Source organism: Sciurus carolinensis, chromosome 4 (assembly GCF_902686445.1).
Source record: "Sciurus carolinensis chromosome 4, mSciCar1.2, whole genome shotgun sequence".
Classification (NCBI taxonomy): domain Eukaryota; kingdom Metazoa; phylum Chordata; class Mammalia; order Rodentia; family Sciuridae; genus Sciurus; species Sciurus carolinensis.
In genome coordinates, this window is record NC_062216.1 from 70,431,893 (window position 1) to 70,446,575 (window position 14,683).

Consider the following 14,683-nt stretch of genomic DNA (forward strand, 5'->3'; position numbering starts at 1 on the left):
CCACTGTCTTTCCTATTCCTATCCCCCCCACCCTTTCCTTCATTCCCCTTTGTCTACTCCACTGAATTTCTTTTTATTATTATTATTTTTTTTGATTCATTGTACACATTTGGGGTACAACTTTTAATTTCTCTGGTTGTACACGAAGTAGAGTCACACCGTTTGTGTAATCATACATGTACATAGAGTAATGATGTTTGTCTCATTCCATTATCTTTCCTTCCCCCCGCCCCCTTCCCACTCCTCATTTCCCTCTACACAATCCAACCTTCCTTCCTCCGCACCCCCCTGTTATGTATCATCATCCACTTCAGAGAAAACATTCGGCCTTTGGTGTTTTGGGATTGGCTTATCTCACTTAGCATGATATTCTCCAACTCCATCCATTTACCTGCAAATGCCATAATTTATTCTTTTTTATGACTGAATAATATTCCATTGTGTATATATACCACAATTTCTTTATCCATCTTTCTGTTAATGGGCATCTAGTTTGGTTCCATAGTTTAGCTATTGTGAATTGTTCTGCTATAAACATTGATGTGGCTGCATCACTACAGTATGCTGATTTTAACCCCTTTGGATATATACTGAGAAGTCTGATAACTGGATCAAATGGTGGTTCCTTTCCTAGTTTTTTAAGAATCTCCATACTGCTTTGCAGAGTGGTTGCACTAATTTGTAGTCCCACTAACAATATATGATCATACCCTTTTCTGCACATCCTTGCCAACATTTAGTTACTTGTATTCTCCATAATTGCCATTCCAGTTGGAATGAGGTGAAATCTCAGCATAGTTTTAATTTTCATTTCTCTTATTGCTAGAGCTGTTGAACATTTTTTCATCTATTTCTTGACTATTTGTACTGCTTTTGAGATGTGTTTGTTTCATTCCTTTGCCCATTTATTGATTGGGTTATTTGGTTTTTTTGTGTTAAACTTTTTGAGTTCTTTGTATATTAGGAAGTTAACGCCTTCTCTGAGGTGCAGGTGACAAAGCTTTCCCTTTCTGTAGGCTCACTTTTTACACTCTTGATTGTTTCCTTTGTATACAGAGCTTTTTATTGTGATACCATCCCATTTACTGATTTTGTATTTTATTTCTTGTGCTTTAGAAGTCTTCTTAAGCTGACTTGTTGGAGTGTTGCCTACATTTTAGAACATCCACTCTTGAGATAACCCATTAATTGCATGAGTGGATTAATTCATTTATGAGAGCAGAACCCTGATCACCTCTTTACAGTATCATTTGTTCCTACCTTTTTTAGGGGGGGTGGGCAATGGGAGATGGTTACTGGAACTTTAACCCAGAGGGGCTTTACCACTGAGCTACATCCCCCACCCATTTTTATTATTCTGAGACAGGGTCTTACTGAGTTGCTGGGATTACAAGCATGCACCACTGTGTTCAGTGGTTCTACCTTTTAATATGGGTGTTAAATCTCAACATGAATTTTGGAAGGGTCAAAACATACTCAAATAATAGCACTCATGTAAGTAGAACCTTACGGTATCAGTCCTTTTGTGACTGACTTATTTTACTTCACGTAATGTCCTCAAGGTTCATCCTAGGTATATTAAGTGATATGCTTTCCTTTCATTGAACACATTTTGTTTCATGATCCAACCATTAATGGATACTTGGGTTGCTTCTTTTGACTATTGTGAATAAGTTTGCTATGAACATGGCTGTACAAATATTTATTGGAGACCCTGCTTTCAATTCTTTTGGGTATATAGTGAGAAATAGAATTCTGGGCCTTACAATATTCTATTTTTACCTTCTTGACAAACAATTGTAATGTTTTTCATAGTGGCTGCACAATTTTATATTTCTACCAGAAGTGCACAAGGATTCAAATTGCTCCATATTCTTGCCAACACTTTTATTTATTTATTTAGTTTAATAGTAGCCATTCTCATGGGTGTGAAGTAGTTTCTCATTGTAGTTTTAATTTACATGTGCCTGCTTGGTGGTGGTGGTTAATGATGTTGAACATTTTTTTCATGTGCTTCTTGGTCACTTGAATGTCTGATTTGGAGAAATGTCTATTCTTGTCATTTGCCCATTTTTTAAATTGGATTGTTTATTTTTTGTTGTTGAGTTTAGCACTTTATGTATTTTGGATATTTAACTTATCAGATATGATTTGCAAAAAATTTTTCTTATTCTGTTAACTATGTCCTTTGCAGAAAAGAAGATCTTAATTTTGATGTAGTTTAATTTATCCATTTTTACTTTTGCTGTTTTTGGTATCCTATCCAAGAAATCTTTACCAAGTCCAATATCATGAAGCTTTTTCACTATGTTTTCTACTAAGAGTTTTATGATTTGGGCAGTTAGGTTTGGATTTTGTTCCATTTTGAATTAACTTTAATAAGGTGTGGTCCTACTTGATTCTTTTGCATATGAATATCCAGTTTTCTCAACGCTTTTGAAAGACTATCCTTTCCACTTTAGGTTGTCTTGTCTTGTTTAAAATCATTTAACCATGTATACATATAAGTTATTTTCTTGTATTTTATCCCATTGGCATCAGTGTCTGTCTTTATGCCACTGTTTGGATTATTGTACACTCTTGATTATTGTGACCTTTCATGAGTTTCAAATCAGGAAGCGTGAGACCTTCAGCTTTGTACCTTTTTAAGATTAACTTGGTTGTCCAGGGTTCTATGAGATTCTGTGTGAAATTCAGGATGGATTTTTCTGTTTCTGTGAAGACCATCCTTGCTGTTTTGATAGAGATTGGGTTAGGTCAGAAGATTGCTTTGGATAGTTTTGACATCTGTCTTAGTCTGTTTTGAACTGCTACAGCAAAATGCCTGAGGCTAGGTCATTTATTATAAAAATAAATTTTATTTCTCATTTCTGGAAGCTAGTAAGTCTGAGATTAAGGTGGTCAGTATCTGGTGATGCTGTATGATGGAAGGTGGAATAGTAAAAGAGACCATACTGTCAGAAGGGCAAGCTAGCTGAATGCTGTATGAAGCCCATTTTATAAAGGCCTTAATCCTATTTGTGAGGGAGGAGCTTCCTTGACCTAATGCCCTTTTAAAGCCCCACCTCATTAATATCACATTTGCAACACCTGAATTTTTAGGAGACACAGTCAAGCCATAGTGGTATCTTAACAACTTTAAGACTTCTGTGAACTTCAGATGTCTTTCCATTTGCTTGTTTCTTTTATTTCTTTGAGCAATATTTTATACTTTTCAGCATGCAAATCTTTTGCCTCTTTGATTAAATTTATTTCTAAGTATTTTTTAATGCCTTTATTTTGTTTTGTTTTAGTTTTATGTGGTACTGGGAATTTAGTGCCTCACATGTGCTAGGCACATGCTCTACCACCGAACCACAACACTAGCCTCTATTTCTAAATATTCTGATGCTATTGTAAATAATTTCTACTTTTAAATGCTTCTAAAAACATTTTTACTTTTTATTTAATTCCTTTGGGATTTTGGTTTGTAGTGAGAAGTATGCCATTATCTTAAAAATTGTTTTTACAAATAGTAGAACCATTGTCTCCTCATCATATATTAAATAACATTTCATTTGCCACAGATTTGTGATAGTGTATTCGTCATATGCTAAATTTCCATTTTCTTTTTCTAAGTTACCTATACTTTATCACTCATCTGTTGATTCCTGTATCACTCATCTATTGATTTCTGTGTTCTTCCTTAGGATACAGTTACAGTCTAGTCTGGGAGTGCACATGCATTTGGCACTATAGAATGGGAGTGTGGTTGCCAAGCCACTTGACTGGTTTGTCTTGCTCTATATGTTCTTAAATACTTGTTATTTCTATTTTCCATGTTTATTGTCTGAAAAACACATGATTGCTCCTTATTAGGATCATTAGCTTTCCTAGAATCAGCTACATCTATTATATGATTTCTGTTGTTTTATTTATTTAGTTAGTTTTATGTGCTAGGATCAAACTCAGTGCCTCACATGTGCTAGGCAAACGCTCTACCACTGAGCTGCAGCTCCAGCCATGATTTCTGTTATGTAAAACAATTGTTAGCCTAGAGATTGGTGAATTTTATAGTAGCTTAGGCCTTCTAAAGATTGTTCTCGTTTCTCTTGTCAGATATTCGTTGGTTTGGTGGTGTACCTCTTATTTCCTTGGGCAGGAAGACTGAGAAACAACCAGTGTATGTAAGTACCCTGGTGAAAGGGCTTAAAGTGGACTTTAGCTAACTTCAGATTTAGGTAATCAATTTTCTCATTTAATTCTAATCCAGTAAATTCATCATTTTCTTCTTTGTCAGTTTGCTTCAACTGGTTGGCTCTCACTAAGAAGTGCATGTCTTTTCCATGTCTTCACTTATTCACTTATTTTAGAAGGTTTCATTAAATCCTCTGTTGAATCTATTGTACATGTCACTATAAATATAGAAATATTAACTAGGCAGACACAAATTGCTATCCTCAAATTGCTAACAGCACCCCACCTCCATGACTTCTAAAAATGTCTCCAGACAGTGTCAGATGTTCTCTGGGGACCAGAATCATCCCATGGGCCTAAAACCATATAAAATTACTATTTTTTAAAATAAAAAGGTAGAATATTAGCATTATTGATAGTACTAACATATTATTCCATATGGTTCAGGATAGTAGTTTGTGATGGCTTATTAACAGAGTTGGGAGAAGTGGTAAGAGATGAGTTTGATGAGATAGTGGGCAAAGACTAATCAGAAAGGCCTGAGCCATCTAAAGATAAATGCTTCTAGAGAAATTACTTAGGTGAGCCTCAAATGAGGAGATTATTTGAGCTCTTGAAAAGGTGGGTTCTTTAAAAAGCTTTCTGAAAATATACAATGCCTTTTTTAAAAAATTTTGTCAGATTTTTATTGTGAAGATGTCATCCCTTTCCTTCTCCTTTGTTATTCCATCCCTCCCTTTCTCCTTTCTTATCTCTCCACTTCCTTTTCTTTCTCTTTCAGTAGCTACTTAAACATATTAAATTTCTGTAGGTTTCAGATGTATCCAAAGGAATTATTAATACAATTAAAGACCCAGATGCCAGAGGAAAAACCTTTGCCTTTGTTGGGTAAGTGCCTTCACCCAACAAATTTGACTTCAATGAAAGAATCATAATTATTTTAATGAAGGAATCATATTGGTTTATAATGACAGTCTTTCTAAACAACTCATTAACAGATTTATTTATTACAGTTTTATAGTATCAGAAACTCTTGTATGCTTATATTCAGAATTTGAGAGAACCTAAGAATCTGCTTTAATTTATGATTCTTCTGCCATCAAAGTCTGAGAACCACTGTCCTAGACTATTAAATCAGTAACCCTTTGAATCTATAGGTTCCTCATCTGTCTGTTCAACCTTTTTCAGGTCAGAAATAGGGGAAAAAATTTGTTTCTATACTGAACATGTACACTTTTTTTCCTTGTCATTATTCCCCAGTGATTTACATAGCATTTACATTGTTTCAGATATTATAAGTAGCCTAGAGATGATTTAAAGTGCACAGGATGATCAATGCTTAGGTTGTATGCAAGTACTATGTCATTTCATATAAAGAACTTGAGCATTCACAGATTTTGGTGTCAATTGGAGGGTGCTGGAATGTATTCCCTGATTATACTTTGGTCAGTGATCATTAAAGTTGGTTTTGTTACTACTACAATGATTTTTTTGTAATATATAAAATGATATTGCAATAAATTCTAAAACATAAGAGAGTGTTTTAGAGAGTGACTATGGTTGCAAACCAAATTAGTTTTGATAGATATAGTTACTATGCTATGCTAGAGTGATCATTTGCTCTTTGCTCTTTCTGTTAAAATTTACTCTTAGAAATAGGTAGGTATAGTTAAGCTATGTGACTTATCTGAAATTATTAAGGATAATGTCATAGCTAGGTAGAGGACCACTTTGCTGAATTAACTAAAAGTTGAAAACTGAAAATCAGTCTACTAAGTTGAGACAAATTCAAGTGGTCTAGAACCCATCAGTCTGTGGTGTAAATTAATGATATCTGATATTCTATGAAAGGTGGGAATCTTATTCAACAATTAAGTGATAGCCTGGAAATATTAAGTGATTCCCAGAAATATTTGCTTCTAGAGAAAATGACACTTTTCTCTCTAAGCTAGAGGTGATAATATATATTTCTAGTATTCTGAATATATACACTGATATATTTCACTATCATTATTAATTTAGATTAGTGAAAATCTTTTTTCTTTGCATATATTATTTTTCTATGTCAACTAGTTGTTGCAAAATATATCTCTTTTTAATTCCCTGCTTGGTACCTTAGCATGCAATCAGTCATATACTCTAGGAAAATTATTCACAAAAAAATATATTTAGCCCAGGTTCCATAGAACTCTAGACTCAAAAGACATCAGACTTCCTTGAAGAGGTATAAAACTATGATTCCTAGGAATAAATGAACAGAAATAGTTCTATGATCTTTTCTTGCCTACTGCTCAGTGGAAATGAGTCTCTTTGCTAAGTCTAGTCTCTTTGCTAAGCTCCAGTATTTTATTTTTGTTTGGCATTATTTTGGAAAAATTAATACTACACGTGTCAGTGTAGGATTTTTTCTTAGGAGTTTGTAGATATGTACCATACATTTCTTTTTCTCTTCAGCCACAGGAAAACACTTTATTTCTGTTATTTTGAGGCCAAGAAAGAGGCATAAAACCTTGCTTGCCTAGCGTGTGTAGTACCCTACATTCAATCCCCAATGCCATGTGGGACACACATAACACAGACACACAAAAAGGTATTTCCAGTTGTATCACCAAAACAAGAATTCTTACAAATCATTGTTAGAGACAGGAACTCCCAAGAGCAAAGAAAAGATATATGTGTAAATCACCAAAAATAGATGAAGAAGTTAAATCTTGTGTATTAAAGAAATGCTAATAAAACACTAAAGTACTTTACTTATGGAAGTGAAATTATGTTTTTTTTATTAAACTCATTTTTGTGAAGGGCATTATTATTATCACTTTATGTAAATTGATATAACCATTTTGTATGGCAGTTTAGAAATATTCAATAAAAGCCTTAAAATTTCAAAATATGGTTTGACCCTGTTCTACATTTAGAAATGTATCCTAAATATATAATATGCATTCATACAAATATTTACTATAAGAATGTTTCAAGCATTGTTTCATAAAAGATAAAGATTTTCATTAGCTTAAATAGTCCCGAAGTGGGAATTGGTAAAATAATTATACAAAATGTGTCATCATTACAGATGCATTAGAATATTTAATCACACAGAAAGAAGATTGTGGTGTAATGTTTAAAAACAGGATGTACTGTATAATCTTATATTTGTGAAAGGTAACGTATATATATGTAAGAGAATGAAAAGGCTATATGTTAAATATATTAATTTTATCTCTGGCAATGGGATTATGGATGATTTTTCTTTGGGTTAATCTATATTGGCTATAGTGTTTATGTTTTCTTTATTCATAAGAGAAATGTTATTTTGTTAAATCAAAAAATTTGCAAGGAGCAAATAATTTGAAGAACTGTGTTTTCTTTTTCTAGACCCAATCGTTACCTCCTCTTTGACCTGGTACAGTATATCTTTGCTATGGCTCACAGACCCTTTCTCCCCTATCCCGTGCCACGTTTTGCCTATCGGTAAGTAAAGTGCTTTTATGCACCATCTGAAAAAGAGCTAACTCCTTACACTTATTCCTGACTGCCACCTTAGGGTAATGGGGAGTATGTGCCAGACAGTGAAGGGCCAGTCTGAACTTCACAAGGAGTTACTCCTGTTGTCATGACATTAGCCTAGGAAGAATCAAGACTGAGTTTTAATTTGGGGAAGTGTCCTTCTTGGCAGATTGTGTAAGGGAGCAATCACAGTTCTCTCTCATACTGCTCTCCAAGAGGTGAGAACAGGCTCTTTTTTTATTAAACTCTTCCAGTGAAGTTTTTGGGGAGAGGAGCAAAGCTGATTCAGAGTTGGTCCTGTGGTTGCCTTCTCTTCTCCTGCTTCTTAGTTCAGTTCTTCCCTTTGTGTGTTTAAAATCTTGGACTCCTCAGGTCACACCATAGTGGTCTGATAAGGGAGATTTTCACCTCTAGTTTTTCAGAGGTTGATTAATAAATCAACTTGGCAATTCACTCTCTTATTCCTTTGTTCAACATATTCATTCATTCAACAAGTATGTATTGAATGACTACTATGCCTTAGGTAATGTGCTAGTTACTCAAGATGTTGTAGTAACCCTCAAAAACCTTATGGTCTATAGGGTTATTAGAAAAATAGACAAGGGGCCTTAGTGGTGTAGCTCAGAGGGAGCTGCATGATGAGGTCCTGAATTCTATCCCCAGCACCTCCCCCAACCTCCCAAAAAAAGAAAAATAGAGAATTAGAGTACAGCATTTGTCAAGAGTGTTGTTTTCTTCATCTAATACTTATAATGACTCTACAAAGTAGGTAGGGAAAATGTGTGGAGGGAGCGAAGGGGGCGGCCACAGAAGCCTGGAGAATATGCCTCCATTAAAGGACCAGCAGAGTACGACTTACCCAGCAGCTCAGAGAGGGATCAGTTAAGTGGCAAGTGAAAAGAGTTTGGAAGCCTAGATACCAAAGGTTTTAAGGGAGGTTTTAAGAAAATGAATGCTTCGAGAGAAGGGGACATTGCTGTTTTGTTCACATCTGTACCTCTAGCACCAGGAACCATGCCTAGCACTTAAAAGGTACTCTGTTAATATTTATTCACAGAAGTGCTCCAGAAAAGCCAAATAAGATAAAGGAACAAAAGATACCCATGGTAGCATCAATGTAATGGAGGGGCTAAAACCAGATTGCAATAAGGTACTTTTGTAGTTGTACATAAAATTGAGAGTTAAAGACAGAGATAGCATATGCATGTGGTATGACCCACTGAGGATACTAAAATAGAGACCAGAGGAGATAGTAGTGTAAAACCAGTGCATGGGGAGTTGGAAGCTTGTAAGGGGTTTAATTTTTTTTAAGTTATGTTAGCCCAGTAAATTACTTTTTTCTGCCATTGGGACAGGTTGACTAGAATCTGAGATTTTTATATGATGCTAGAGAAATTCTGGCCAACCTTTGGCTTCCTTTTTTACTTCTTTATTCCATCCATGGAAATGATGTTTTTCAAGTTCTTAAAAAGCCATGGAGCTAGCTGGACGTGGTGGCACACATCTGTAATCCCAGTGGCTCAGGAGGCTGAGACAGGAGGTTCACAAGTTTAAAGCCAGCCTCAGCAACAGCGAGGTGCTAAGCAACTCAATGAGACCCTGTCTCTTAAAAAAAAAAATAATAATAGGGCTGGGGATGTGGCTCAGTGTTTGAGACTCCTGAGTTCAATCCCCAGTACCTGCCAAAGAAAAAAGCTGTGGAACTTTGAAGCTGTGAGGTATGGTATTATACACCTGTAATCCCAGCAGTTCAGGAGACCGAGGCAGGAGATTGGGCCTAGCTTTGGCAGCGTAGCAAGGCCCTAAGCCACTAAATGAAACCCCTTCTCAAAATTTAAGAATTAAAACAATGGGCTGGGGATGTAGCTCAGTAGTAGAGTGCCCCTGGGTTCAATCCTCATTATCAGACAAACAAAAAAGATTTGGAGCCTCATAGCATGAAATTTTTACATATAACTCCATTAGGTAAATGAGATAAAAGAGAAGCTAGTCTAGCTGTTATGACAGAGGAATATTACCTATCCCTGACCCCCAGGCTTCTGTTGGGGGCCCAAGGAATTCCTAGGATTCCACCTGTGCTAGTTGAAAGTACACTATCCTGAGGATGCTACTGATGGGAACACCAACGAGAGCTAAGGAAAACCCTCAGTTGTCATTAGCACTGCAGAGCCCAGAGCCCTCTTGTCCTGCGTTATTATATTCTTTCCTGATTTGAGTTAGACCTTAGGCTTATCTTTAATTTTAAATTTTTTGTTTCCAAAGGCCCCTCCTTTTAAGGATTATGTTTTGTATTTTACACACCACTTAGCTTGTCCTACATCCTGCACATCATATTTGAACGAGAATTAGATTAGATTGAATTTCACAGACTTGATTGAATGCTGTAATCTCTCTCTCTGTCTTTTTTTTTTTTTTTTTTTTTTGCTTTGTTGTTCATTGGTAATATGTTATTTAATTTTCAGTTTTTAAGATTCGATGTCTCTTTGTGGAGAATAGGATGTGCCCTCAGTTCTAGCAGTCAGCTGGGTTTTCTTGAAAGAAAATAAGGAATCAAAAGCAGAGCTAGTCTTACAGGTAGTAGAGCCAGGACCAGGAATTTTCATTATTTTCTTAAATTAAAAAAAAAAAAAAAAAAAAAAAAAAATCATTGAATTTCTGCCTCTCCAGAAGCCCCTCTTCTGTGGGTCTTACAGGGTAACTTAAATATTAGGCACAGAGATACTGCTTATCACATGTGCCATATATATTCCTTTTTCCAGATTGATAGCAAGACTCTTTGAAATAAACCCATTTGAGCCTTGGACAACGAGGGATAAAGTGGAACGGGTAAGTCTTCCCAGGCACATGCTGGACTGAAAGCTGTAGAGACGGGCAAGTGAAATTTACTTTTGTTGGCCTGCTGGGAACATTACTATACTCCTGTCTGATACTCGGCCTGGCTAAGGTCAGCCCCTCTACTCATGCATGAAAATTCATTCATTCTCATCTTGCTCCATTATCCTCTCTTTGATACTATCAGGTTTTCTTTCTCATTGAATCCTTCCCATCAGCAGCATATGGACATGTCTAATACCCCACTGCTTATTAAAGGCCAAAACCTCACATGTCCTTTTTAGCCACTTTCCTGTTTGTCATTTTACCTCCTAAGCTCAAAGAGCCCTCTCTACGTCCTCTTCATAGCTTTTTAATCATCATTTTAGCCTTTTCAGATTTTATTCTCTTCTGTGCCCTAAACCTGCTCTTTCCAAGGGCACTCATGATCGCCACACCATCAAATCCAGTAGTCAGTTCTCTGAATTCATCTCACTCCATCTGTGAACAGCATTTATCAGAGGGGACCCTTCTCTCCATTTGGAAACTTATCTTTCCATCTGCATTCTGTCTCTTGCTTTTTGTTCTCTCTCTGAGTTGCTTTCAGGGCTTCCCTTCTGCCTCACCTGCCCTCACACGCTTCCTGATTTCTGTGTGATGGGACACCGACAGGCTCTGTCCTTGTGTCTTTCTTTTCTATCTTTATTCATTTTGTAAATGTTGCTCACCTCATCTCAGGTTCCAGCTGCTGACTTTTTAAGGTCATGGCTGCAATTTTATCTTTAGCCCCGAATTACCCCCCTGAGCTTGAGTCTTACATCTAACAATTTATATTAAATTTTCTGAAACTTAACTCCATAAATAGAACTGCAAACCTGTTTCAATAATAGTGCTACTTTCCAGTGCTTATGCCAAAAATCTAGTAACCCCCTTGATTCCTTTCCCAAATTCTAGATTTAAATGAGCACTAACCAGTAGAACTTGTTGCATGATGGGAATGTTCCGTCTTTGTACTAATACGGAGCCATTGACTACATGTGATTGTTGAGTACCTAATAGTGTGGCTGCTGTGATCACAGAAATAAAATTTGAATTTTATTTAATTTTAATGAGTGGCTTATTATACTGGGTCTCACAGAACTAGACCCTCAGCAACTCTCAAAGTAGATGCCAGATCTAGCACTCCTTCTTTAGTTCCCCTCTTTTTATTATGAAAATGTTTGTAATAATATTGGAAGCTTACAGCTTACAGAAAAGCAGAGTGTATAATTGTCTGTCCTCTACCCACCCTAATCCATCAGACATCATTTCTTCCTCTTTTAGCTAGCTCTTGCTATTGTTGCCACCACTTTTGTCCTGCAGTGTGCTGAACTCCAAAACCCTGACTCTCCTGTCTCTTGCACTCATCTAACTCATTGATCATTTGCCCACTATGTGTGCAAGTGCTTGTAGGGAGGATGCTAAATAAAATAAAAATCCTATACCAGGTATACCTTAGAAATGCTGCAGACCTTGCATTGACAAGCAGCAGCTAAATTGTTGTCTGAATGTTACCTAGAAGCTACAGTGTAGAGAAGATGAGAAAATATCATCAGGAAACAGATGTGAATAGGCAGCTCATTCTCCCCTTTGAGGGGTATATCTGGAAAGTTGAGGTCATTTCTGTGATGTCCCTTCTATGTTGAAACCCTGGGCAAGAGACCTGATTGACACTAACATGCCTCTTAAGTTGACAGTTGAGAAGATGTTGATACAGTGGACAGAGGGATTTGGGATTTAGTTTGGAGACTGCCTTACAGCACTCAGCACTTGGTGGGGGTGGGTAGGATGAGGGATTGATGCTGATTTAGATGAAGACTGGTTCAATTTCAGGACTTTGGGATGAGCTGGGACTTCCCAGTTCATTCTCATTTCCTAAACGAGATGGGTTTGGTATTTAACTTTACAGTGAACATTGATCAACCAGGTGAGTATAGTTGGAGCAAAAAAGTTTAATGGGTTATCTCTTAATGGGCAAGGGACAAATTCTTTATGATCTCCTTGATTTAAAAGTTAAAACTGAAGCATAGGACCCTAGCTCAGAATTTGCACAAAGGAGAACTGGGGAGTGGATGTGCTCTGCTTTACCTCCAATTTTATTCCTGAGCCTTCCTGTTAAACCACCTGTCTAATGTGATGATTGGTGCTTCCAAGCACTAGATTTAGTTCTGTTTACATCTGTACATAGACCAGGTCCATTGCCAATGTCCTATGTTGTGTGTAGCGCTGAGTACTTTTATCTAATATTTGGTGATCTTCCTTTTTTTTCCAGCATAAGTCCTCTTTCTGTGTTCTACTTTTAGTAAGTTCCAATAATCAAAAATTGCCTTGTGTTCTTTGAAAATACTTGAGTCTCAATAATGAGACTCAGGCCAGCTTAATGTTGGACTGTTTGCTAGGGTAGCACTTTGAGTTCTTGGCTAATTTTCAGCATGGTCCTTTGTTTATTCAAAGATGCACATCACAGACTTGACATTGCCTCATCTGCCCGGCTTAGAAGACCTTGGTATTGAGGCAGCTCCGCTGGAACTCAAGGCCATTGAGGTGCTGCGGCGTCATCGCACTTATCGCTGGCTGTCTTCTGAAATTGAGGATGTGAAGCCCGCCAAAACTATCAACTATTAGTGCCCCCTGAGCAGCCTTGATTTCTGGTGTCATTTGGGCTACCCGGCAACCTACATTCTTTAGAGGATCCTATACATAGTGAATAAGATCCTTCTATTAAATGTCCGAGAGTAAATTCTGCTGTGTTTTCTTTCTTGATTTATAAAATAAGAAATTCCAGCCATTTAGAACTTGAGTATAATTTTTTAAAAATATATATAACAATGACATGTATATTATTTATTCTCTGAAATGTTGGAGGGTTTGAATTTCCCTGTCGAGCCACTTCTAGCTTGTTTTAGAAAACTTGATTCCCTCTTTATTGCCAAAATATTGATGATCTCAGAGGATATATAACTGACTTTTAGTTTTAGGAAAATATGTAGTCCCATGAGGAATCTAAATTTATTCATGCTATTTTACAATTTTATTTTAAAGGTGTTTATACATTAAAAAATCAGCAGTACGTGTATTTAACAGTCTTGTCTGTGGACATGGATTCTCAAACTCTTATAGTAGCTCTATGGTCATCTGGGATCTGTGCTGAGGTCCCCACCCATGCTGTTAGGAACACCTTTATATTATTTCAGACACTTGGGTATAAACAGATTCTTTCCCATGCAAAGAGATGCCTCAGCCTATTATCAGCGATGTCAACTCTTACAAATTAGAACTTTTTCATAATTTGTTAATATTGCAGCCAAGATCCAAATGAATGATTGGTTTAGTGTTGGCAAATCCCTCAGTACAGTATGGTTACAAACTTCCATGATTTCTGGCGAAGTCAGTCCATCATCATCCTAAGGACCCCAAGGTTTGTCATTATTCACTGGATTTCAGCTCCCTGATCTGTATGCCAGGAAGGCCAGTAAAAACCCTGTCCAGTTATAGTAATTTATAGAGGAAGGTACATGAATGTCGAAGGTGAATTTTCCATCTGTTCTCTCTGCATGTTCCAGAATATTTTTGTCCTTAAGTAGGCAAGAGCCTGGTCCGTGGATCAGTAGCATCAGTATCACCTGGGAGCTCATTAGAAGTGAAGACTCCTAGGTCTTATTCCAGATCTATTGAATCTGAATATGCATTTTAACCAGGCTCCTGGGAAGTCTATGTGCACTTTAAAATGTGAACAGCACTACTGTCCAGCAGAGGTCCTACAGAGATCAGTGTGCTTCCTGTTATTAATCCAGGTTGATTTTCAGCTCCACCCCAGGCCTACTGAGTCAGAATCCCTGAAATTTTATTTTTATTGTTATGCACATTACTATGTGAGAATCAGCATACTAGGGAAAGGAGCTCAACTCCTACTTTATGTATTTTTCTTCAGAATAGATATCTCTTTTTATTTTAGATAATTCTCCTGTTGGCCATAAACTGATCAATAGGCACAGATGGGCAGATTTGCTTTGAAATAAATAGTAATTCTATAATGTACAGAGTACTTACATTTTTCTAGCAGTGCTATTTCTCTTTTATTTGTGTCATAATTTATGATACTACATACTTGTTTTCTCTAAGACTAATTCAACCAGGGTTTTTTTTCCCT

At 36.6% G+C, this 14,683-nt stretch overlaps 1 protein-coding gene across 1 annotated transcript in view; it reads left to right on the top strand.

The window, feature by feature from the left end:
- The window catches only part of Ndufa9 (NADH:ubiquinone oxidoreductase subunit A9), a 31,117-nt gene extending 16,546 nt beyond the window's left edge, over nucleotides 1-14,571 (top strand). The window contains exons 7-11 of the mRNA XM_047550957.1: nucleotides 4,099-4,166; nucleotides 4,988-5,064; nucleotides 7,552-7,647; nucleotides 10,443-10,509; nucleotides 12,988-14,571. Coding sequence (XP_047406913.1) covers nucleotides 4,099-4,166; nucleotides 4,988-5,064; nucleotides 7,552-7,647; nucleotides 10,443-10,509; nucleotides 12,988-13,158 — 479 coding nt within the window. The 3' untranslated portion in view covers nucleotides 13,159-14,571. The remainder of the gene's footprint in view (nucleotides 1-4,098; nucleotides 4,167-4,987; nucleotides 5,065-7,551; nucleotides 7,648-10,442; nucleotides 10,510-12,987) is intronic.
- Nucleotides 14,572-14,683: the final 112 nt, after the last annotated feature.